Below are 23,066 nucleotides of genomic sequence, written 5' to 3' on the forward strand. Positions count from 1 at the left end.
ACAGCAGAGAAATTCAAGACTGATGAGGGAAAAATCGCATAAAAACAGTACCACATTGTTCAATTTGGGTGTCCAGTCAAACTCGTAATCATAACTAGCTCCTAATCGATCAAGAACAGCTTTAAATAAATTGTAGCAGTAGTCGTAGTCGGGAGTTTCAAAGAAATCAAGACGACGGGCGTAACGGAGATATTGAGCAAATTCTTCTGGAATATACACAGAAGCGAATGGAAGGAACAAGGTTGAAAAAGTAGCAAATCACACCTGGAAACCCTTCACACAGGACTTCAACAGCAGTCTGCCGTTTTGTGTCTCCAATTTTCTGATATCTTTCTTTTAAAGTGTCAGCCTGCAAAAGAAAACTCGTGGATACAAGCAAAGATTTTCAATCCAAACTATTTTTTTTTTAGAATTTTGACCACTATTTACTCGGAAAATTTAATCTCTCGTTGGAAAATCGTGTACGTGTCAATCTTATGAGGTTGCTTTTTTGCAAGTTAGCTTAAGATTTGTATTTGATAACCTTGAGTTAAGCACTAAAATCTTGATACAACAACAGTGATGCGAACATAGCAAAAATGACTGTTTGAACTACTGACCCAAATCAACGAAAAACTTCAAAACAGAAAGCAAAGAGAAATTTTCTGTCAAAAAGTGGAGAAGGTATGAAAATTGTGAGCCATTAAGTTCTGCACTAAATCCTACCTTGAGTCCTTGCCACGGCAAGCTACCTCTCAAGAAGTACATGAACATATGTCCAAGAGCTTCCAAGTCGTCTCTTCGCGACTGCTCCTTCCCAAGATGGGTATTTATTGACATATACCGTGCTGTACCGGTCAGTGACTTGTGTTCTCGGTAAGGAATGTGCTTACCTAAACGTATTTGGAAAATAAAAGCATCATAACGTTAAAATCATGCAAAATGACAGCAAAATTCATGAAACAGCGAAGTGAATAAAGTAAGACTGGGAGAACCACAAAATCTTTACGACACATTAAAACAAGAGCAAAGTGAACTGCGAAGATTAACCATGTCAGAAATCAGGTGGTCACACTCTTCCAACAGTATGCCAACGGTGCAAAAAGAAAGAGAAATGCTCATTTCAAAGAAATTCTTGGAAAAAGTCAAATGTAGGAGGAAGGATCTTTGAAAAATTATGTATTCGATGACGAATACCTGCCCATTAAAAGATCCTCCTAAAGACTTCTCACGTCATCATAATTTGGAATGAAATTTTCGGAGAAGCTGTGTCGAAATTCACTTTAAGTCAAACGATGGGTTTGCAAAAGATTAGAATTCCTTAGATTATTAGATTAGATTATTTTGCAATACAAAAAACTACAAATTTTTAAGCATTTCCGATATCTGACAAATCCTGATACAAAAGTTTTCAAGACCACCAGTGGTAAAAAGGGATGCATGCATGAAGAGTTCCAATATTTGCTATTTTTTGTTTCCGGTCACGTTTGAACACTGCGAACATCTCCAAAATCCTTTTCGAATATCTAGGGAGAAAACGTTTCACGTAGCTGTACAATGTACAGCTCAAAATTGTTCACAATTGATAATAATAACGGTATTGTTATTCAGGCCATAAACTAGTGGATTACATACCTTAAGTAGCACATGAACTACAACTAGATCCCAAACATGCACTGCAGAAAGATGTTCAAAATCCAATAAATGACTCCTTTTATTTCGAATGAATGAAAATAACAAAAAGCGGAAAGAGATGCAGTGTGCGAGAACATCATCAGAGAATTAAAAAGGACACGGAAAAAAGAAACGAGAAGCAAAAACGTACCCGTATCACAGTCGATGTATTCCTTAGCAAGACCAAAATCGATAATGTGAAGTACATGCTGTTTTCTAGTTGAATATCGTCCTATTAGGAAATTTTCCGGCTTGACGTCGCGATAAATGAGATGCTTAGTATGGACGTACTCTATCCGCCGGATCTGAATTTATAATTGCAGAAGCACTTTTTACGCGATCAAATAGTGTTAATTCGTACTTAGTCGAATGATTATTGTCAATGAAAAGGTTGGTTTCGTTCATAATCTGATAAAATATCGCAAGACAGTGCACTCAACCAAGAATTTGGCGGCACCACTGTGGATCCACTTTGAAATAAAGGAGAAGAGATGGGAAGACCAAGTTTTTGAATTTATTTCAAAGTAAAACATGTACATGTTTCCTTGAACACAGGAATTTTACAATTTTTTTCGTGGTAAACATCAATAACAAACAACCCTCTATAAGGAAGGAATAGACGACCTCCCAAGAAAATGGAGAAATAGCACACAAAAACGGAACTAGGAGAGGGAAAATAAGGGTTGCGTGTGATACTGAACTTCGTTTATAGAGTGGTATCAACACGTGCTCATACTCGCATATGTGTGTGAATCTAGTAAATTCCTAATAGCAATAAGCGAATTACTAGGCGAATAATTCGACTATACTCTCTAGTTTCCATGTTGAGAAATGTTTGTTAAAATATACTTCCTGAAGCACTCATTAGAAAATATTCATCGAAAATGGTATATATTTAATATATTTATAATTGGGAGAACCAAATAGATTTATTTGGTTCTCCCAACCATACATAGATGCTAATTACGTCTAAAAATGATAGCGACAACAAAACGATAGGTTCAAAAGAAGATCATCTATTTTCCTCAACAATCTAACAAAAATGGAACGAAAATAATGTTGAAAAACTCTCAAGAAGTGCGAAAGTGCCTCACCAATTGCATTGCCACCATAGCCACAGTTTTGAGTGAGAAATGGCGGTCACAGAGATCGAACAGGTCCTCTAAGGAATGTCCGAGTAATTCCATAACCAGTGCGTTGTACTTCCCACATGGTCCGAAATAATGAACCTGTGGAAGTCCTTCTAAAAATATTCCCGATCATTTTAAAAACTAGTATTACCGCTCAGGTGACGGAATCATCGAGGGCCCACTAAAGGCAAGTGAAGATAAAAGACTAAACTAGTACTAACTATTGAGTAGGGGCATCCCAGGAATTCATTAGTGGTGTACACTTTATCCTTTACTCAATAGCAAGAAAAGAATTATTCTTCTTTTAAGGATTAAAAACAGGCGTAGAAACTTTCCACTTACCCGACTGCCCCAGGAGCTTGTAAAATCTATATTCCAGATGAAGTTGCGGAGCTTTGCTTTTCATCGGTTCCAATTTGATAGCTACGTGTTCGTTATTGTAGAGGTTTTTTCCAAGTCGTAGTTCTCCAAAGTTTCCGCAGCCAATCTTCTTCCCAACCTGGAAAAAAGAAGCAGTAAGAACGCTATAAGTAAAGAAACCTTGCTTTAACTGGTATTCTGCGAATGAAACTTTTAAAAAGACGTGAATCTACTTTAAAAAAACATACCTTGAAATTTGGGCCGACCATTAGCACTCCTTGCGAGTTGGTAGTGCTCGCCGAAGCGGAGGCCGATCCAGGTGCCCGGTTCGTCATCGCAGCGGGAGCCCAGTGTGAGAGGCCAGAAAGAAGTGCCTGACGCGGCCGAACTCCACTGCTAGTAGCTCGCCTGAATTATTCGATACTGTTACAGGAGAACAAACTTACGAACACAATTCTCGTTACTGGACTATTCACGACGACATTCTACGAAGTACGTGAAAAATCCGGAGACTCGATTATTTCCTTTACTTTTATAGATAAAACGGAAAACCTCGGATAGTATGTAACGAAATATCTTATATTCTTTCCATGCATAACTTTGATGACAACCACTCGATAAAAGTGGGATTGAATCCTAAGCAGGTCTTCTAGATGTCACTCATTATTTATCTCATCAGATTTCTACTCAAGAAATTTCAGATTTGCATAATTTTTGTGTTCTACATTCAAACAAACAAAGTCAACAGGTTAAAATGAGAAAAGCAAATGAGCAACACTGTAGGGTTCGCAGACACGGGAAACTGGGTCGACAAAAAAGAAGAGCTTTCGCTAGCTCAAATATTTCACGGTGTGATACTTTCACGGTATAATTAGTAACACTTGATAACACCTCTAACAATTCACACGTGCTTTAAAAGCAAGGCAGAACTTGAGCGCCAGGTAAACAGGGCATATAACGGAAAAGTTTCTAATAGTTTAATTTTGCTAGGGGTGACGGTGCCCTACTTCCGAGGACCTGAAGCCTACTGCAGGCGTCTATGCTCGAAGTGGCACGAAAGGGGTAGCGGTTGCAGTGGAAGTGGGACCTTTACTCATCTCTACAATCAGGCTGCAGCAAGTGTTGCCGCTTGCGCAATTGCACCGGGCTTCGGGTCGTTTTGGCCCGCCTGTATAATTTGCTTTGTCGTAAGAAAATGATTTCTAGTCTCCGAACTTTTAAGGCGCAGTGTATTGTAAACTCTGAACAAGTGGTGCTCATGTATAGAAACTACTAACGGTTATGAAGTTTTTCGCAATGAATGCAGCCGCTACTAACTCCAAAGGGTGAAAAATGAGCAAAAATAAGACAACCGCTGCAGCTTCTTCGTATGTTTTTCAATAGATTCTCAGCAAAACTGCAAAACGATACGAATCTAATTCAAATAGAATTATAAGCAGGGTGACAAACGTAATGAGTTCTCTGGAAAACTAGCTACGAGCGTTTCTATCGACCACCACATGCTTAGGAGTTCATCTTCACCAGAATTGTTGTTCAATGTCACGATTTTCTTCTTCACGAAACAGAAACTGTAGCATAGATACAGACAAACACAAACGCAAAAATAACCAGCTTTCCCATACATGCATATATCCGAACGTAATGACAATTGAAAGAAAAATCTGGATTCGAAAGAACGCAAAATTATTCGAAAAATAAGAACATACTTATCTTGATCTCGACAAACTATGTAAACATAGAAGACGAGTTTAATATCGTATCCATCAGCTTCCGTATGACATTTGAATATGGAGCGTTAAAAAAGAAACGATTCTTAGTTGTTCCGAGAAAAGGAATGGTGTCACAATCACAACTATATGAGCGCCTTATAAAGTCAAATTCGGTACATTTGGAATTGAAAACAAGGAAGAGTCTAGGAGAGCTCCGTCGGTCAGTGACGATGCACAGATTCATAAATGTATCGTGAAGCAGCACACATGGTTGCTAAAAAAAAATTCGGAATGGCTTCACGTACTTCCGTCGAATAAGAACAACAGATATTGACTTATCCTCGCCACAAGAGAAGGACCATCAAGGAGTTTTAATCATAGTTCACTTAAAAGTATCACCCCACGAATCGGGTGGTGCGGGTTTACGGTGGGTTATGCCTATACGGGGTCGTAGATTATAGGGAGGAGGGTGGTTCCGTCCATTTCTTCTCAATCGCCGTAAAAAAACGGCCCAGAAGATGCGGCTTCGAGCTTTCCGGGGCGCTATTTTCTATAATGAGTTCTATTGGAGCGCGCTAGCCTTGTGCACGCACCGCATTTTCCAGTGGGTTTTGCCACCGGAAGATCTTCCGCGCCGTTTTTTTTACGGCGATTGGGAAGAAATGGATGGAATCACCCTCCCCATAATCTATGACCCCGTATAGGCATAACCCACCCAAAACCCGCACCATCCTAGATTCGTGGGGTGACGCCTTTGAATCTCCAAGTACCAATAAGATTTTTTCAACTCTAACAGATGAAAATCAGTGCGACGATAACACAATAATTTTTAATGCCAGAGCGATGGGATGTTACTGTAACGTGCGTATGTCAGAAATGGGTGAAAACGCGCAGCTCAACGGCAATTATAGTGGTGGCCCTCTGAAACTGTTGTGAAAAGAAGTACAACCAAAAACTCTGGGCTGTACCGCAAAATGGCACGATTGTGAAATGACACGGCTTCGAACTTCTAAAACGAGTGTGCTTAAAAGCGTGCTACCTAAAGCGGCTATAGTCGAGTGCAAACGACATGAAGCACGTGCAGCTGCGTAAGCGGCGACGCTCAATGTTTCCTTACAGAAGTACCGTTCAAAATATTGCATCGACATTTCGTTAGGACTGTTATCATATTCACAATCAGTTTATGCGAGTAAAGAACAAAAAGAATAGATTGTTTGGCATTGACAAGTCCCATAGAGATACCCAACGCATGCGGCAAGTCGATGAGCCAAGTCAACACCTTTGTCCTCCCTGGCTTAACAGATCCCAAGGACCCAGGTGAGATGAACAGGTCATTTTTAAATTCAATATTTCTTCAAGTAAGTGAAATTGATCAAATCAGTTGAGCTGATATAAAAATGGATACATAGTAATTCAAGGCAGTCTTTGTGGCGCCAAGCGTTCATATACAAAATTTGTCCAAAATCAATTGGTGCGCTCAGAATTGCTAGAGAATTCTTTCCATACAGGGTTTACCGTTTATCCTTCTGCAGACTTCCGCATCACCGTAACTGCGACATCCGCCCCCTAGTCTACAGGACCAACTGGAAGCGTAGTGAATACCGAACCATCAGCACTCCCATATGCAAAACAACCCAGGTATAAAATCTTGGAATGGACTGTACATACAAATCATCCATAGTGTTTAGGTATGCAAGATACGTTGACGAGGAGAGAAACTTGTTAAACGCAGCACACCACGAATCTGAAGAAATCCGTGGGAAAAGCTAGAGGTCGTGTTATAGATAATGGAAGAATTACTGGCGCACGCTCGACCAGTTCGAAGATCAGCGGGAGACAAGGTGATCAAGGTGTTGTATACTGTTGCAGATTCCGGGATCTGGGATGGTTCTGCCCATCTCTCCTTAATCGTCGTAAAAAAAACGGCGTGAGAAACGCTTTAGTTCCTATGAGATTCGTTGGAACGCGCCTCTATATGTATACGTTCAGGTCCCACCAGCAGGCTAACCATTGGTTTTACTTGAATAGGCTGGTGAGGAGACCTCATCAGCCTTCGTTCGCTAACATGAGAATACGGTGCGTCCACAAGAGTGGCCCGGCCCATTGCAACTGAAATCATCGCGAAAGAAAACCGGTATGGAATATAATAGAGGAAAGAAGAGCGGAACCCCCCAGATCCCGCAATCTAAAACCCATTCTTTAGCTTTTCCTGTAGATTCTTCCACCACGTCAGATTCGTGGTATGGTGTCTTTAAATTCGAGAGGGTGATGTTAAAAAAATAATCCGAAATGACTAGAAAGAAGATCGAGTTTCGGAAAAAGGGGAACAAAGCACTTCTGGTAAAACTTTTGAAAATCGAGGAGAGAATAGGTCAAAGGAAAAGACAAAGATGGAAATCAATTCCATTTATATACGAAAACGTCAACAAAGCACTATTTGTAATATCGGATTCCATTTTGCAGTTGATGGTGTTCTTGAAGTGAATAATGTGAGTAAATATCGATACTATGTGCAAAGGGATACCGTTTCTTAACATTGGTTCAGCAGACAAAACGGGTGCGTGAAGAAGCACAACGCACGTTCTACCAGAAAACCTGTTTGAAGAATTCTTCATTAGTATGCTGCAAAGCCTTTCAAGATTTCACCAATCAAATCAATGAAACAGTAATCAGAAATTTCAGTTTTTGTGAAGATTCATACGATAATCAGGAACCAAACGAGAAAATGAAGTGGAACACTACTTTCAAGAATAACGCAATCAGAAGAGTTGGTCTCAGAATTTTCTTTACGCTAGAATGAGTGCATTTTAACGTAGGTAACTAATACTACAAGGGTTCCAGAATTTGCACATAAAAAATCGAGTCGTAGTGGCACTCACACTTTTAGGAACTTAGTTATGTCTCGACTTAATTGGATTTCCATCTGGTTGGTAATACCAACATATGAACATGAGAGAGAAATGCTTGAAAGATGGCTAAGTATCAAATAAATGCATTATTACTCGCTAAAATACCAACGTTTTCTACACCTGCAAAGCTGTACGGTACAAGTACACTTTTCACCATTATAACATGAAGAAATTTCAGCCGGAATGACTTATTCAACTTGCAATCAAAGAGAATCCCCGAAAATAAAGAGCACACCTAAAAAATACGATATGCTCAAGGATAGAAAGATATAGTATATTGAATTCGATGATGCTTAAACAACTTTACAAAAATCATAGTAAATTTAGCCATAAAGTATGCGAAATAAGAGCCAAGATTGTTGAGATTTTTTCATTAGAGTAAAATTTCGGCGTCGTCGCTTTTATCATGACGATGCGCTATTATCATGGCTACTCGGCAACAGTCTCTGACAAAATCGGCAGCGTCGAGACGTTAGTCGTAATAAATATCTAAATACCAATCTTGTTTCTTACTTTATCTACAATATCGATAAGTGAAAAGTTAATCCAAAATTTAGAGAGGATCAAACTTCACCCACACTATATGCGTTCTCGAGGGTGTTGTATGTACGAGTTTCGCTAGTGTACCCGTATTGTCAATACTTTGCCACCCCTACGTATTACGATGATGAGAAATGTTGGGAAGCAGAGCACATATGGTGCTCATCCTGTCGAGAGGAATCCCACCTGTCTCCTTGAGTGCCTAAAAACAGCAGTTTCCTAGTTTCTTATGATTTCCAACATAATCCACTATGCTTCTATACATATACACAGGTGCGATAGGGAGTAGCCGGACCCTCCTCAAGTGAAGAGGGTCTAATTCATGGGGTGCAGCTCAAGTGATGAAGGTCCCTTCGCTATTCGTTCAAAAGTGAAGGGGGTGATTTCGTCAACCGTTTAAAAGTTAAAGGCATCACTCCACGAATCTGATGTGATATAGATTTCAGGTGGAGTATTCGTATACGGGATCGTAGATTAAGGAGAGGAAGGTAATTCCGTCCATTTCTTCCTAATTGCCGTAAAAAACGGCCCAGAAAATACGGCTTCGAACGTTCCGGCGCACTGTTTTCTACAAGGAGTTCGATTGGAGCGCGCCAGAAAATGCTGCGCGTGCACACGCAGCATTTTCTGGCCGTTTTTTACGCCAATTAGCAAGAAATGGACGGAATCACCCACCTCTCCATAATCTACGATCCCGTATACGAATAGTCCACCTGAAATCCGTACTACCTCAGATTCGTGGGATTATCCCTTTAAGCCAACTGTCCAAAAGTGAAGGGGATCGGAGCACCGACTCCAACTATTGCATCTTCTATAGACAATGAGATCAACACCACTCTGAAGAACTACGCAAATCTGGACCTGCCAATTTTCTGTCACTTGCTGCACTACGTCAGCTTAAACATCTAATACCTATGCTGAGGCACTACAACATGAAAATATGCTTTCTTTCTATTCTTGTTCGCGCTTGAAGATTCCCGTTACTATCCATATTTCCCCAATTACCTATTGTTTCAAAGAACTTTTTCTTCATTGAAAAAATGTATTGGTGAAAAGATGCTTCTCCACTAAAGTGCCGAAGACAGCTCACTCTAAAAATGAGGGTGGTGAATGAAGAGCAGAAGTTACTCTATGTGCGCAATAAACTTTCCTATCCACAGCGTTAAATTTGAAATGCGCACAAACGAATGCATTTGAAAAAAAAAATCCTTGACAAGGAGGCCATTACATCAGCGCAACCTTTGTCGCGTTTGCACTTCGAACATTAGTACCTTGTTTTTAACGCTCAAGAGATTGAATAAATCTCTTATTTAACGCTTAGCAGAACTCAAAGATGTCAGAATGTTTTATTTCTAATTACACATACTATAAATTGATTCGTCATGTGTTTCGCACGATGATTATATTTACAGTATGTGTGGCCAAAAAACTGTGTAAGTTCATTAGTCATCTGTTGCACATTACTAGCAATATCAAGAATTCTTAATTTCCGCACTACGCCTTCGATAGCGTCATGCTTACGCCAGCAAAAGATTTTAAATTCGCCTTGACCACGAACAGAACCTATGCTCTAGAACCCGATGACGTCTGGACGGCAAAAAAAGGAGACTGCAATATTGGTGATGGAGAGTGAGAAGAGGAATGAGGCCAATTTCGCTCTCACTCACCATTAGACCTTCTAATTTTGCCTTACTTTTTGGGGAGTTAAGCATCTGTTGTCAAATCTCAACGATAAAAGAAACTAACTACAGTAAAATAGAATAAAAAGAACTGAAAACATTTTGATATAAACCAATGAAATAATACAGTAGAAAAATAGAAATCTGGAAAAAAAACCCGAGATGGACGTCTCTAAAACGCACATTCATTCATCTCCTTCATAATTTGATGGAATTATAGACCTTAACAATATGGTCAAGTTAGCTTAATTTGTAGGAAAATTAATCGATGTCACCATGCGAGAATATGACTGCAACTGAAGAGGCGTATTTAACATTAAAACTGACTCACTGCATGTTGCCCATCATACAGAGAGACAACTCGTAGAATGAAATAAATGTAAGAATATCGGTGAAGTTCAAGCAAAAGAAAAAAAAAGAAACGCTAGCATTGATGACGACCTCTGTTCTCAACTGTGTCTGCCTTAAAGCCTTTGCTGGCTCCGAAGCAAACAAGGGTAAAATCCAAACCACCCGGTAAAATAAATGACCAGAAACTAGAGAGAACTACCATGGAAAGCAGTTCCAATTGGAACCTCTTCAGAATGAGTCCGATCATTCTATAGAAACTTTGTAGATATCGCTCTAATATATATGGGTAAAGAAAATTTTAGAATTAAAGCGACAAGGTCTGAACTGAATTCAACGGTAATTCAATACCCCTCCTTTCATAATGTTCTCGATATTGAAAAACTTGAAAAATATTTCGGATGTGGCATGAAACCGCCAGAACTTGTTTACTGTTTCTGTCATGTCGATTTCGAGAATATACCACGATGTTAACAACAACATCTCAAATGCAAGCCAAATGCACTACAAAGCACATCAAAACATGTCCATGCACATGCACAACTAATGAGGCGTAAGCAGTAAGACATATTCATCCTGACTCGAAGATATCTGAGGCAGCGACAAATCACTGCAAGCGAACTACGCTGCGAAGCATCTACAACCCGCGCGGGCGACCAAGAAGTACCTATCGCGGTCGGATGTGTCTCGTGTACTATCGCGTTTTTCCATACGAAGAAGCAACATTGCTATATTGCAGTGTCTCTCTACCGTAACATCGTCCTATAACACGAGCAAACTGCTTTGCAAACCGTGTCTGGAAAGAGAAAAAAATATCTAGACACAACGGCAATGTCGGTGAGGCACGCAAACGAGCACATGGGTGAGTGGGTGAGCATGAAATGACGACAGATCTAACGAAAATTGGGAGAAAACATTGAAAAAGACAAAACACGAGACAAAGAGAAAGAGCATGCGATAGGGCAAACTGGAAAGAACAACATATTCGCTCTAACTAATACCTTATACAACAGGAAAAGTAGTCAGTGTGAGGAAGTAGCCCGCAAACTGAAAACGCGAACTTCTGAAAATGAAAATAAACGGTAATAAAGTTAAAAGTCACAGAAGCATCTATGACAAAAACAAGTCGATAAAATATCGCTAAGGTATTAACAACAACACAATACTGAGGAGTTTAAAACAGATGTGGCGCTTATTAACAAAATTGTGAAAATTGTGACTAAACAAACACTACTCTTTTCAATACGACTTTTTCGGAATGTCTCATCACATTCTTGGAAAAGATGAGCACACCAAAAATACAGGGAACTCACACCGTCATTCAGATCATCTTTTTCAGTAAGACTTGTTGAAACATCCTAATTTAAAAAAATAGCAAGCATCCACTGGACACATATCGTATTCATATAAATGCTGGACCGGCCAAGCTCATTTTGTAGTAAAAGACTTGTTCCAATATGATGAAATCCAAACAAATTCTCATTTCGTATCAAAAAGAAACCTTTAGAAAGCAGAAACTAGTTTGTGCACGTATAAATTCAGACGGCTTCGAAAAGAACCACAAAAAAAAATCACATTTCGCTCATCGTAGACGATAATGCACACAAACATATATAAGGAAATGCACAAACATATATAAGGAAATTGAAATGAAAAAGAAAATAACAAGATAGCGGTGCTTTACCAGCTCCAGTCCTAAACCTACAGCAGAAACCACATTTGCCACCCTATAACTAACAGTAATGAAAAATAATAATATCAAAGAGCAGTAAATGCTCTTCTAAGAGGTTCTGGAAGTCAAAGTGAGGTCAAACACCTTCGCGAAGCAGAAGAAAATAAACAACATTTCCACAATCAAGGATGATAGAGCTACTATGCTTGCCACATTTGAAAAAAATAACAGAACACGGCGGTTCCCTATTTTGTAATTTAAGAATAAATGTAAACTATCAACGACTAAACGAAGCAAGATCTAATCCATAACCCACCTTTTTATTCTCTTTGTTAATACCCAAACAATTTCGAGTAGCTGGAAATCATTGGAATGAAAAATCTTTCTAGAAAAAAAAAAACACGACATCAATAAAACTCGCACATTTCAACACAGAAAAATCTTTAAACTCTTTAACCCGACTCCCCCACCCCCAAATAGTCGCCGTCGGCAGTTCTGAGTGTAGAACCTCCTCTTTGTTCTCTAATAAATACGAGCTGTTTTTGTAAATGATCGCTCCCACTTCTCGAAGTACTCGAAAATTGAAAATATTCAGAGAATATCCAGAGATGAAATGAAGGTAGAACTGTTACAACTCTTTGCATTTTTAGGCGATTAAAAACTTCGACCACAGACGCAGAAACAAAGGAAAATCAATTCAAATGCCTCTCTATTCCCCACTCTATTTTTGTTTTCCACTGAATGGCCAACTCATACTCAACGATTCGTAATGATATGAAACCTGCATGAAAAATAAATTTTCTTAAGAAAGAAAACAGTCCAGCTCACGAAAAACCATAATAGTTTGGAGTTCCGCAGAAATAAGACCAAATATGGTCTATGGATGGTTACAAATACTGCAAAGGATAATCACGACTCCCATCCAAATAATTACCTTGAATCTGAATAAGACTTCGTAGTCAGCTACGATAAGTTAAAACACTATACGAGCTGAAACAAAGGAGAAAGAGACAGGAGCAAAAACGACGAAAAACACTATAAACTCGAGACAAGGAACGAAACCACTACAACTTCACATACACGCGCAAGAACAGATCATCCCACCAAATGACACAGTCCAATAATTTGAAGTGAGCCTAAGAACAGCTTTGTGCACCAAGACTTCACGTCAGTAACCCCAACACCTCTATGGAGAACAGCAACTGTGAGTGTGGCCCGGCAGAGGGAATGCAGGCATCGAGCGCACGCGCCGCGAAACGCACGCACCGAAATCCACTCGCGACCCATTTCACTCGATCCGGATGGCTCTCCTCGACTTCGGGTCGGTGCGGTCATCTACGCGAGTGCGTCACTCACTTAATGAGCGCCACCAGGGGACGTTTTAGAGGACTTGCGTTGAGGTTTGGTTGGTTTTAGCGGACTTTTGTCCTCGCCGTCGCAAGTATTGGGCGCTTCCAGTTTCCTGCTCTGGAAAGGAACCACCGTCTCGGATAGGTGTACAACTGCGTGGTTGGTTTACTAGTGTCAAGGGCTAAAATGGAATTATTGACGTTGGTTGGAGGATATCATCCTCGAGTCCATATGAGGAAGTGTTCGTCTTCGAAATGTGAAAGTGAAACCCAAGTTTTTTTTTTCTTTGTGGGCTGAGAAGTTTTGGCTTCAGCACTCTTCCGTCAGGTCCCTAAAAGCAACTATGAGATGTAGGGCTTAGGTCCAAAAAAAAAACAATCTGAAACGGAAAGTTGGTGACCGATATCCTAATATAGTGGTCACTTGATAAATATTTTGAAACGTGGTGTTCACCGTTACTTAAAGGCGTCACCCCACGAATCTGAGGTGGTACGGATTTAAGGTGGAGTATTCGTATACGGGATTGGAGACTATGGAGAGGGGGGTGATTCCGTCCATTTCTTCCTAATTGCCGTAAAAGACGGCCCGGAAGATAAGGCTTCATTCGTTTTGGCGCACCATTTTGTACAAGAGGTTCGATTGGAGCGCGCCAGTCTTGTGCGGCGCCGCATCTTCCGGGCCGTTTTTTACGGCAATTAGGAAGAAATGGACGGAATCACCCCCCTCTCCGTAATCTCCCATCCCGTATACGAATACTCCACCTGAAATCTGCACCACCTCAGATTCGTGGGGTGATGCCTTTTAACCAATGAATAGGCTCCTGAGGGAACTGGCGCACTTACGAAGGTGATGTTATACGGCGCCTTGTAGGAAAATGCGTACAGGAAAGCGGCTTCTCGGACGTTTTTAGGTACGACTAGGGGGAATTGAACATGAACCCACTCATAATCTTTATCTACAGTCCTAACCTTACTTTTTTTTTGCGGAGAGATCTCAACATAGTCAGTTTTGTGGTGTTCTGCTTTTAACTTTGTAACGTCCCCAAGCAAGACGTGACAGGCCTTCGGCAGCGGAATGCAGCACAGTTACCAAGTGTTTTTTGCCTTTGCTGTGTCTTTATTACTCATTTTGGATACGAATACATATATTCTGCGTAGGAATAATAGTAAATATTTCCATAGTCTATTAATGTACGGGACACCAGATCTTTTCTTGGCTGGGAAAAATTGCATTAGTATGTTCATTGCGCGAAATATGTTCCCCAAGAGGAATCTGAGTGCTGCGTGGTGGCTGCGTTCGTGGACCCCCAGGCGATGACGAAACAGCGCTAATTACGGCTGGTGCGTCGCGGCTGTTTCTGGTCGAAACAGGACCACAGTATTGTATAAACTGATAGTAAATCATGCTCTAGGGTACTAACTTGAATGTTAACAAAAGTATTACAAAAACGAAGCCGCACAACGAAAGAAGTAAGTCGAAACCACGTGATCAAGAAACCGTGACTATTTTCTTCACATGTACATTCTAAATATATGGCAAATATGGAGGACGAAACCTAAGCTTCGTGTTTTGCCAACGGGATACGCTAAAAAATCAATCAATAGTTATGGTAGGAGAAAGAAATGGAAAAATGACATACGAAAGAAAGTTGGAACTAATGAATCCGCATCCGGGAATAACTTTAAGGAAAATTCCGACTTTTTTGAGGAGAAATATGTGACATCGTTATAGCATGGTGAGTAATACTTTATGATAGCGAGAGAAATCAATCAATAAACGTTCCACTTGCAATGGAACAAAAAAGAGCGAAACTGGAGGTCTTTTTGGAAGTCACGTCGTAAATTGTGTTTAGAAGAACCCACAAGTCAATCGATGAAAAAATTTAGTGAACTGGTCAATTTCATCTGATACGAAAGTCATAGAATGAGACATCCCTCATCTGTTGCTGAAAAGTCGTTACGTTTTAATGTGAGGTATTAACGGTAGCTATCTCTGGACATATAAGAAATGATAAATGAAGTTTAATAGAATATCTAATAGGATAGGGAAATTCTCGGCTAGATATCTTTTAAAGCTATCCGAGGATTTCCTCGGATCGCTTAAAAAATATCTAGCCGAGAATCAAAGCTCAAACCAATCGAAGCTAAATCCTTCGATAGAATAGGAGGCCATTTCTTGAATGCTTTTTAATCCTCCTTCTATCAGTGATGTAAATTGTAGTTGGGGTTCCTTCTTTCGAAACTATTAGGATGAAAATTTATTTTTGAACTAAACCCGAGGTCTAATGGTATTATACTGTTGTTTCCTTTCTTCCTCAAAAGACCATCATAGTCTCATAACCACAAGAAACTATTCTGAATAGCAGGTGCAGTTCAGTTTTACAGTGGGACCACGTTAACTGGCCGTCTATTCAGTACTGGCTGAAATAACAGATCGTAATGCTAACAGCAATATTCTATGGATACCGTTGAATTATTGATGGAATGAAATTCACCACACGATGTGAATCTACTAACTCATGACCAAAATGGGTCAGATACATAGCTTCCAACGAAAATTTGTACATACCAATGGGTATTTGCACTATCACAAAAAACACGCAAATACATGCTATGTAGGGTCGAAACGAAATGAAGCACGGGGCAGTTGCGTATGCGGCTGCGCTGGAAGCGGCGCGGTGGAGCGTAGCGGTTGAAATCGAGGTGGGATCATCGCGAACTGCAGCAATGAACGGTGGTAGAAAGGGTCCTCACCCGATCCTAAGCGCTACGTTCTACCGCAACGCTTCGAGTGCATCCGCGTGCGCAACTGCACCGGGCTTCATTTCGTTTTAACCTGACTAGTAGAAAATGTGGAACAGTCTTCTGCTAACTGGTCTGGAGGAATGTAGCTCTGATTTGGATTTTATTCTGTAGCTACAGAATCAGATCCAGAGGAACCTTTTGGTGAAAGTAAAATCGATAAGCACGAGAACGTAGTGGAAGAAGGAACATGTCAATAGTTATTGAGAGAATCAAAGAAGCGTTTCTCCGTTTGTTTTCAAAACTTTCTTCTGTGATTTCAATGTTTTGTCTTTCCATTGCCACTCCCTCTTACAACAATTTGAGTGGTCGTTTAGCACTTAGCTCTAGAAAAAGTGCACTAGGACAACCGTAACAGTAGCGGTCACGTTCGATAGTGCCAGGAATTAAGATAAATTGGAGTTTACAGTGTCACGTCTACAGGTGGCAAAAAATAACTATGATATCAGACACCTTCCTGTCACATCTGTCATAAATACTTCGGGAAACGGTGGACGTGTTGTATGAAAGGCAGAAAAAAATTAAAGACAGCGTATATTGAAAATCTTGCGGCTATACCAGCTGTGTCTCGTGGGGCTCTCAAAAATTCCTTGACACACCGCTTTTAAATTTAACAAAGGTAGCTTTTTTTTACCTGAGACTACGAGGAAGCTTCATAGGAAATTTGAGAGACCATTATCTTCATGAAAACATAGTTATAGTTATTTTGATACGGGTACAATAAAAAAAATGGTTGAAATTCAGAGAGTTCTTGAACGTGCTACAGAAAGAATTTCACTCAGAAGTTGGAGCAATTTCTAGTCCTAATTTTTACCATGTGAAACTTCCTTCCGTGAAATTTGGTTAACGTTCAGAGTGAAAAAGTTGTAGTTCTGTTGCCATCGTATGTACTTGCTCTGTACCATCATAATGCATCAACTAGATAACCTAGCAATTATTTGTTTATTTATTTATTTATTTATTTATTTATTTATTACGCGCAAAGGCGTGCCCAGAGTAAGATGCAAGGAATGAATACAAATAAACAATAGAAAATCCAGCAACGAGAAAAGAGTAGAATGAGAATAAACAGGGATAAGTCACGCTAATAATTTCAAAAAGCACTTTAACTCGACAGGCTGGGAATTAAGACTGTCGGAAAATAAGGAAGTATAGTTAGGCTATAAAATTAATGGATGTTTCTTGCTCAACATTGATCACAAATAGAAAAAAAAATTCTTCAGACCATGCCGAAAGTTCGTTGAGGTGATTGCTTATGATTTAGTTCCGGAAGAAGCTTGTAAATTGCTATTACGGAATTTTTGAATTACTCGTGCATTTCTCTCGCAAAGGTAATATTAAATAATCGAAAAATGTGAAATGTCAGAAAAAAATAGAGGGAAAAGCAGCAAAAGGAGGGAAATTCTGTCTGTAACATTGTAAACATTGAAAAAAGCAGGAACACTTATGTTATTTCTAAATACGCTAGCGTACCCTCAGCTTAATTAAAGCAGCAACCTACAATCAAGCGATCTGTGGCGCCAACCACTACCAAATGCATTTAAAGGAAGAGTATTGATTAATGCATAACCGAAAATGGGTGTTATTGTTTCACCAAAGCAGTTCTCACGAATTTTCACACGAATCACGGAAAGCGCATCAATTGAGCAAATATTCACACGTTTGATCGTTTATACTCCTTCTTGTAAGCCTATTCATACAACCACTTTCTTAAATTGACTAGATGGCTTGAAAGTTTTGACAAAATTGAACATCATAGAAAGAAATTTGGTATCAATGGAAATGATGACAGTGAACGACTCCCTCTTGGTCCTTGTGAAGACTGGTGAATTTAAATAGAAAGAGAAAATGTGAGGATTTCGGTAATTCAACGGATTGCATCATATCTTCGTGTTAGTTTGAGCACTAACTTTTAAGATATACCTATTATGCTGAAAGCAAAGCTTTGTTGATCGGGCATTTTATATTGATAGGTAACAGAAGACCTCCGTAGTTTAAAGCAAGCGTAATTCGAACAGAGTCCATCCCAACCATCCTTTTTTTTCCACTGAAGCCATCCATTTGCAAATAAAAATCCCCCGCCAGCTCGTTTTGCTACAGTCTCGCACAAAACTTTTTCGCTTTTAAAAATAAAAGTATGCAAGGTCGACATTCCGCTCCTTTTGCCTTTTACGAATTCGGAACAGTTAAAGACATAGGTGCAATGAAAGTGAAACAAAAATATTCGAAAATGAGAGTTGTTGCAGATGTTTATAGACTTTAGAGTCGACAATGCTAAGTTAGCAGGGTGAAATGAATTTGAAAAATGAGATGAAAACCAAAATGTGAAGATGGAGGGAAAATCTACCCAAGAATTTCTTAAGTATTTCCAGAAACTCACACATAAAATGATTCAAGAAAATTACGCTGTAGAATTGGAATTTAAAATATAAGTACAAAGACCGACGCTAATCATGAACGAAATGAAACTCGATTCATCTAATTATATTTTGCGATGCCACATGCTTATGCCATTCAATAGAAATGCATGAAATCAGAAAAAAACGTTTAGGAGGGCGAGTGTGCCCTATAAGAAGTATCAAGGGAATTTCCACCGAATGAAAAAGTTGAGAACGTTGGATGTTACGGAAGAGCCTCATTCAAATGAATAATTATTGGATGCACATCTTTTTTTTAACTTGTGATAGTCTTTGATCTCCAACAGATCTATGAAGAGGCAAGGAAAAAGAAGTAGCCGAGAGGACCCTACTGGGCAGTAAAAATATAACTTTTTGAATTTGTTTGGATGTTAGAGACTTGAAAAATAAAAAATAATAAAAAATGAAATTAAAAAAAATAAAAAATGGCATAAAATGGATGTTGTTTTGGCAGCTGAAGAAGTATTCTCAGACAATTCAGGAAAAATTCGCATGATATTCTCTTCATTGACATGGAATGAAAAGTGAAATCGCAAATATTCTCTTTAGATCCTCCCAACATGTGGCGAAGTATGTGAAATGGGCAGTTTTTCACGTATCATTACTATTTCGACTCGGAAATTATACGATCACGATTATTTGGATGTAGCTTTGACGTATTTCACGCTGCTAAGCCGCTTACGCAAACATACGAATTTCGATGGAAACAACATTCTAGGGACATTTCCACATGAGGACGAAGGCAAGTATCTTGTTAGCAGTGTTGATGGATAACAGACACGAGTAAAAACAGCAAATATGTCAAATTATCAAGCGGAAAGAACAGTTGCACGTAGAAGTGGCTAATATAGCAGCGAGGTGGTGCAGCTAGAATTAGTAGAGAGCATAGAAATACGTCGAAAACAAGTGGTGTTTGGCGGAACAATATGGACGAGGTTATCGGGGGAGTGTGGCGCGGATCCCCGGGGAGAAGCGCCGAGAATCGACAAGTGAATCTAGTTGTCAACGTCTAAATATTTGGAAACGCTCTAGGCAACAAATGCCGACGAAACTCCTCGACATCGACTTGCTAACGAAGGAAGTTCGATTCGAAAAGAGTACGGAATTGAAGCTGTCATGGATAGCTGACAGACAATGTTTTTTTCCTCGTTCTGTGCGATACAAAGGACTTTTTTGGAATCTGCAAGTAACACGAAAAAATGAAAAAAGAGACAAGAACAGAAGTTATGACCACTTAGATTCTACGAGAATAAATTTGTTCACATTCAAAAGCAGAAATTGAAAGCGAACGGGATGATTTAACCGAATGACGCCATAAAAAATGATTGGACGGAGGATATTTATAGGAAATTGAACTCTGCGCTAAGCTAATAATGTTTCTCTTTTGTGGAACGAATGTCTGGCTACTGACGAATCAAAATTGTGAGTCATGCGTAGGTAAGAAGTATACATCGATCTAGAATTGAGACGAGAAAGAGCAGGAAAAAAACTAGACAAACAAAAAAGAACACGTCTGGATATGATGAGAGGACACGCCTTGTTGTTCATACAAAAACCACGGCAACGATGATATCATCAACGTGCACGAGCAGTAAGCCTGGTAATTTTCTTGAATTCAATTGAATCGTAGGTAATTTCAATTCCGAATAAATATCTAATCATTCACAAGCTTTTAATTCGAAGGCGAATAGAGCAAAGAGGTTTGAAAAGTGCAACGAATTGAGTCTTTCATGCGTTTGTTCCCCTTCCTCCTGCCCGATCTCGGGATTTTACTTTTCATTACTACTCCTTTTTGAAATTATGACGTCTTAGGAAGTTCCGGGCCTTGACTTGTTAGTCATCCCATAACACATAAAAACAAGGCGCAACAGACATCGTAGAGGAATGTGCCGACGAGAAAATGACGAGGAAGACATGCAGGAAGAACGGAAACCAGAGGATTAGCTTGATTTTTTTTATTAGAAGGCAGGATTTCATTGATTAATAATATTAGTTCTGTTTTGACCATGACAACGTCAAATACAGTATGTTTTTGCCTTGCTTACGTGCGAAAAAAATATGCCGAAACAAAATTACTTTCAATTTCAAGGCAAAAACGAATACAACGGTCGGTAAACCTATGGCGGAAAAATTGTGAGTGCTGCTGCTTTTACGCTTCGATTTTTTTGACGCAGAAATTTCGAAAAAAAAAACAGCATTTTAAATCCCTTTGATGTGAAATAAAAATGTATTATCCTTCAGTTTAACCTTATTTCCAAAAAGCAATGGTTTAATAACAAAGCAACGAAAAAGAGTTGATCTAATTTATTTTCTTTGAATCAATTGTAGCATAGAAAATCGCAAATTCGCTTCTTCAGCACTCGGTTCCATTTTTTCCATCCCAAAAAATTCCTAATTTGTGTTTTCAATGATAAAGACGAAGAAGAAGAGTTTTAAGGAATTTTAGTTGAGCAGTAATTTAGAAAAACCAGCTAGATCCACCTTCAAGCTTTTGATGAGAAAAAAGAAGAAAATCGCAAGACGATGCCGCATAGTAATTTTGAGGACAAAACAATGTTTATTGCGCCTAATCCTTCTGACGAAGTGGCAGAAGAAAAAACGAAAGGAAGAAAGGCGTTAAGGAAATGGATGTCTAAACCTCTCGAGGCACAAGTGTTAGTGAAGTAAAATTCTATTGTGTGATACCGATCGAGGATGGAAAAGTGGCACAACTGAGGATATAGCATGATTTTGTGTTGAGGAAAGCGAGAAGAGACTTTCCTTTTTGTGATACAACTGCTTCCACAATGGGAGAATAAAAGATAAAAGTAAAGGTGGGATGTTGAAAATTACTGTTTATTCTTTTTTAAAACTCTGAAGAAATTCCTCTCTGAGTATACGACAGGAGAAGGATATTTCGGCTCCAGGGCAGGTTCTGAATCCCTTGTCATATCTACACCTTCCCCCTGTATTAAACAGTTTTGCTCGAAAATCTTTTTACGATTCCACCAGCGGAGTGAAACGTTCGCGTTATCTCAGCACGAAACTAAGAGTAAACTACAAGTATTTAGCTATTGTTCATTCTACGGATATCGAGATCGGAAACGGAAAATAACGCTTCTTTTTCCACTGCAATTTTTTTACACCTGTAAAAATCTCATTCTATGGTCGAGAGCTTGAAATAAGCGCTTCTTACAAAAGGGCGCTTTGTCGTGTGAAGTCGTTAAACGCCGAAGCTGCTAAACTGCAATTTCCGGATTTCCATGGACTAGCCTATTGGATTTCTATTCTTCCTTGAATAAGAAGGATTGCTCGTAATTAAAACAGAAATGGAACCAAGAAAAAAGCGAAAGCTTCAAAAATAAAACTGCAATGGTTGTGGCATTTTCTACGCTACTATTGCAAACCCTTCGCCTTCAACCCCACAACGAATCCCTATCCCGGAAACTGGTCTTTTTTGAAGAGAAAAAAGAACTGTGGAAAAAGTTTGAAGGCAGTACCCCACGAATCTGAGATGGTGCAGATTTTAGGTGGAGTATTCGTATACGGGATCATAGATTATTGAGAGAAGGGTGATTCCGTCCATGTCTTCCTAATTGCCGTAAAAAGCGGCCCGAAAGATGCGGCACCGCACTAGGCTGGCGCGCTCCAGTCGAAATTCTTGTAGAAAATAGTGCGCCAGAACGCCTGAAGCCGTATCTTTCGGGCCGTTTTTTACGGCAATTAGGAAGAAATGGACGGAATCACCCCCTCCCCCCCTCTCCATGGTCTCCCATCCTGTTAACGAATACTCCACCTGAAATCCGTACCACCTCAGATTCGTGGAGTGATGCCTTTAAGTGGAAATGGATATTTCATTGACCGCTCCACTTATCGATTACCTAGTTTATCTGACAGTAATGAAATCTCGTTTTTTCGGAGAAGAAAATTTTACTTTGGCTTCGCATCCAGTCAACAATCCATCTGAATGAATTCTGATCTTTTACTAATCAGATCATAGATCTGAACAAAAAAGGGCTTTCTCTGAGCACTTTTAATTGGTGGAACATCATTTTAGAGAACTTAATATAGATTTAAAGAATGACGAGTAATGAACGAAAGAAGAAGGAAAAGAAAGATAGGAAGAATGAGAAAATTTGCAATATAGCAGAGATTTTGGAAGCTGCGATGAGCAACGTTGTACTCTTTATTGTCGCAAATAACCTAACAATGATATCATTTCATCATTTTTTTTTGTCATTTTTTGTATTTTTTCTGGAGTGGACGTTGATGGTTTACCACGGCACGGCAAACGTTTAGATGTAAAGAGTTTCTGGAGGTCGATCTTTCCTTCGCCTTAGCTTGAGAGAAACGATCCTCTCGATTCTCATCTGTACTCAACTCAACTCCCATCATGCCTTTGTTGAAGTTTGCACTACCTCAGGAACTCTACTGTGTGTGGCGACGAAACAGGTCATGTAAATTTTGGAACATGAATTATGCAGACTGATAACTGCAATGGAAGAAGGAATTTCGCGGT

At 39.4% G+C, this 23,066-nt stretch overlaps 1 protein-coding gene across 3 annotated transcripts in view; it reads right to left on the reverse strand.

Annotated features, from left to right (window-relative positions):
* Positions 1–13,335, reverse strand: part of RB195_006577 (uncharacterized protein) — a gene marked incomplete at both ends in the record, with an annotated part of 28,533 nt that extends 15,198 nt beyond the window's left edge. For 2 of the 3 annotated variants that reach the window (XM_064179741.1, XM_064179744.1), the window contains 10 exons: positions 52–206; positions 265–349; positions 706–872; positions 1,805–1,958; positions 2,748–2,896; positions 3,126–3,282; positions 3,392–3,551; positions 11,330–11,391; positions 12,317–12,357; positions 13,263–13,335. In XM_064179741.1, coding sequence (XP_064036671.1) covers positions 52–206; positions 265–349; positions 706–872; positions 1,805–1,958; positions 2,748–2,896; positions 3,126–3,282; positions 3,392–3,551; positions 11,330–11,391; positions 12,317–12,357; positions 13,263–13,335 — 1,203 coding nt within the window. Of the gene's footprint in view, positions 1–51; positions 207–264; positions 350–705; positions 873–1,804; positions 1,959–2,747; positions 2,897–3,125; positions 3,283–3,391; positions 3,552–10,995; positions 11,091–11,329; positions 11,392–12,316; positions 12,358–13,262 lie in introns of all 3 variants that reach the window. The other variant, XM_064179740.1, reaches the window with a different exon arrangement.
* Between the last annotated feature and the right edge of the window lie 9,731 nt (positions 13,336–23,066).

Source organism: Necator americanus, chromosome I (assembly GCF_031761385.1).
Source record: "Necator americanus strain Aroian chromosome I, whole genome shotgun sequence".
Classification (NCBI taxonomy): Eukaryota; Metazoa; Nematoda; class Chromadorea; order Rhabditida; family Ancylostomatidae; genus Necator; species Necator americanus.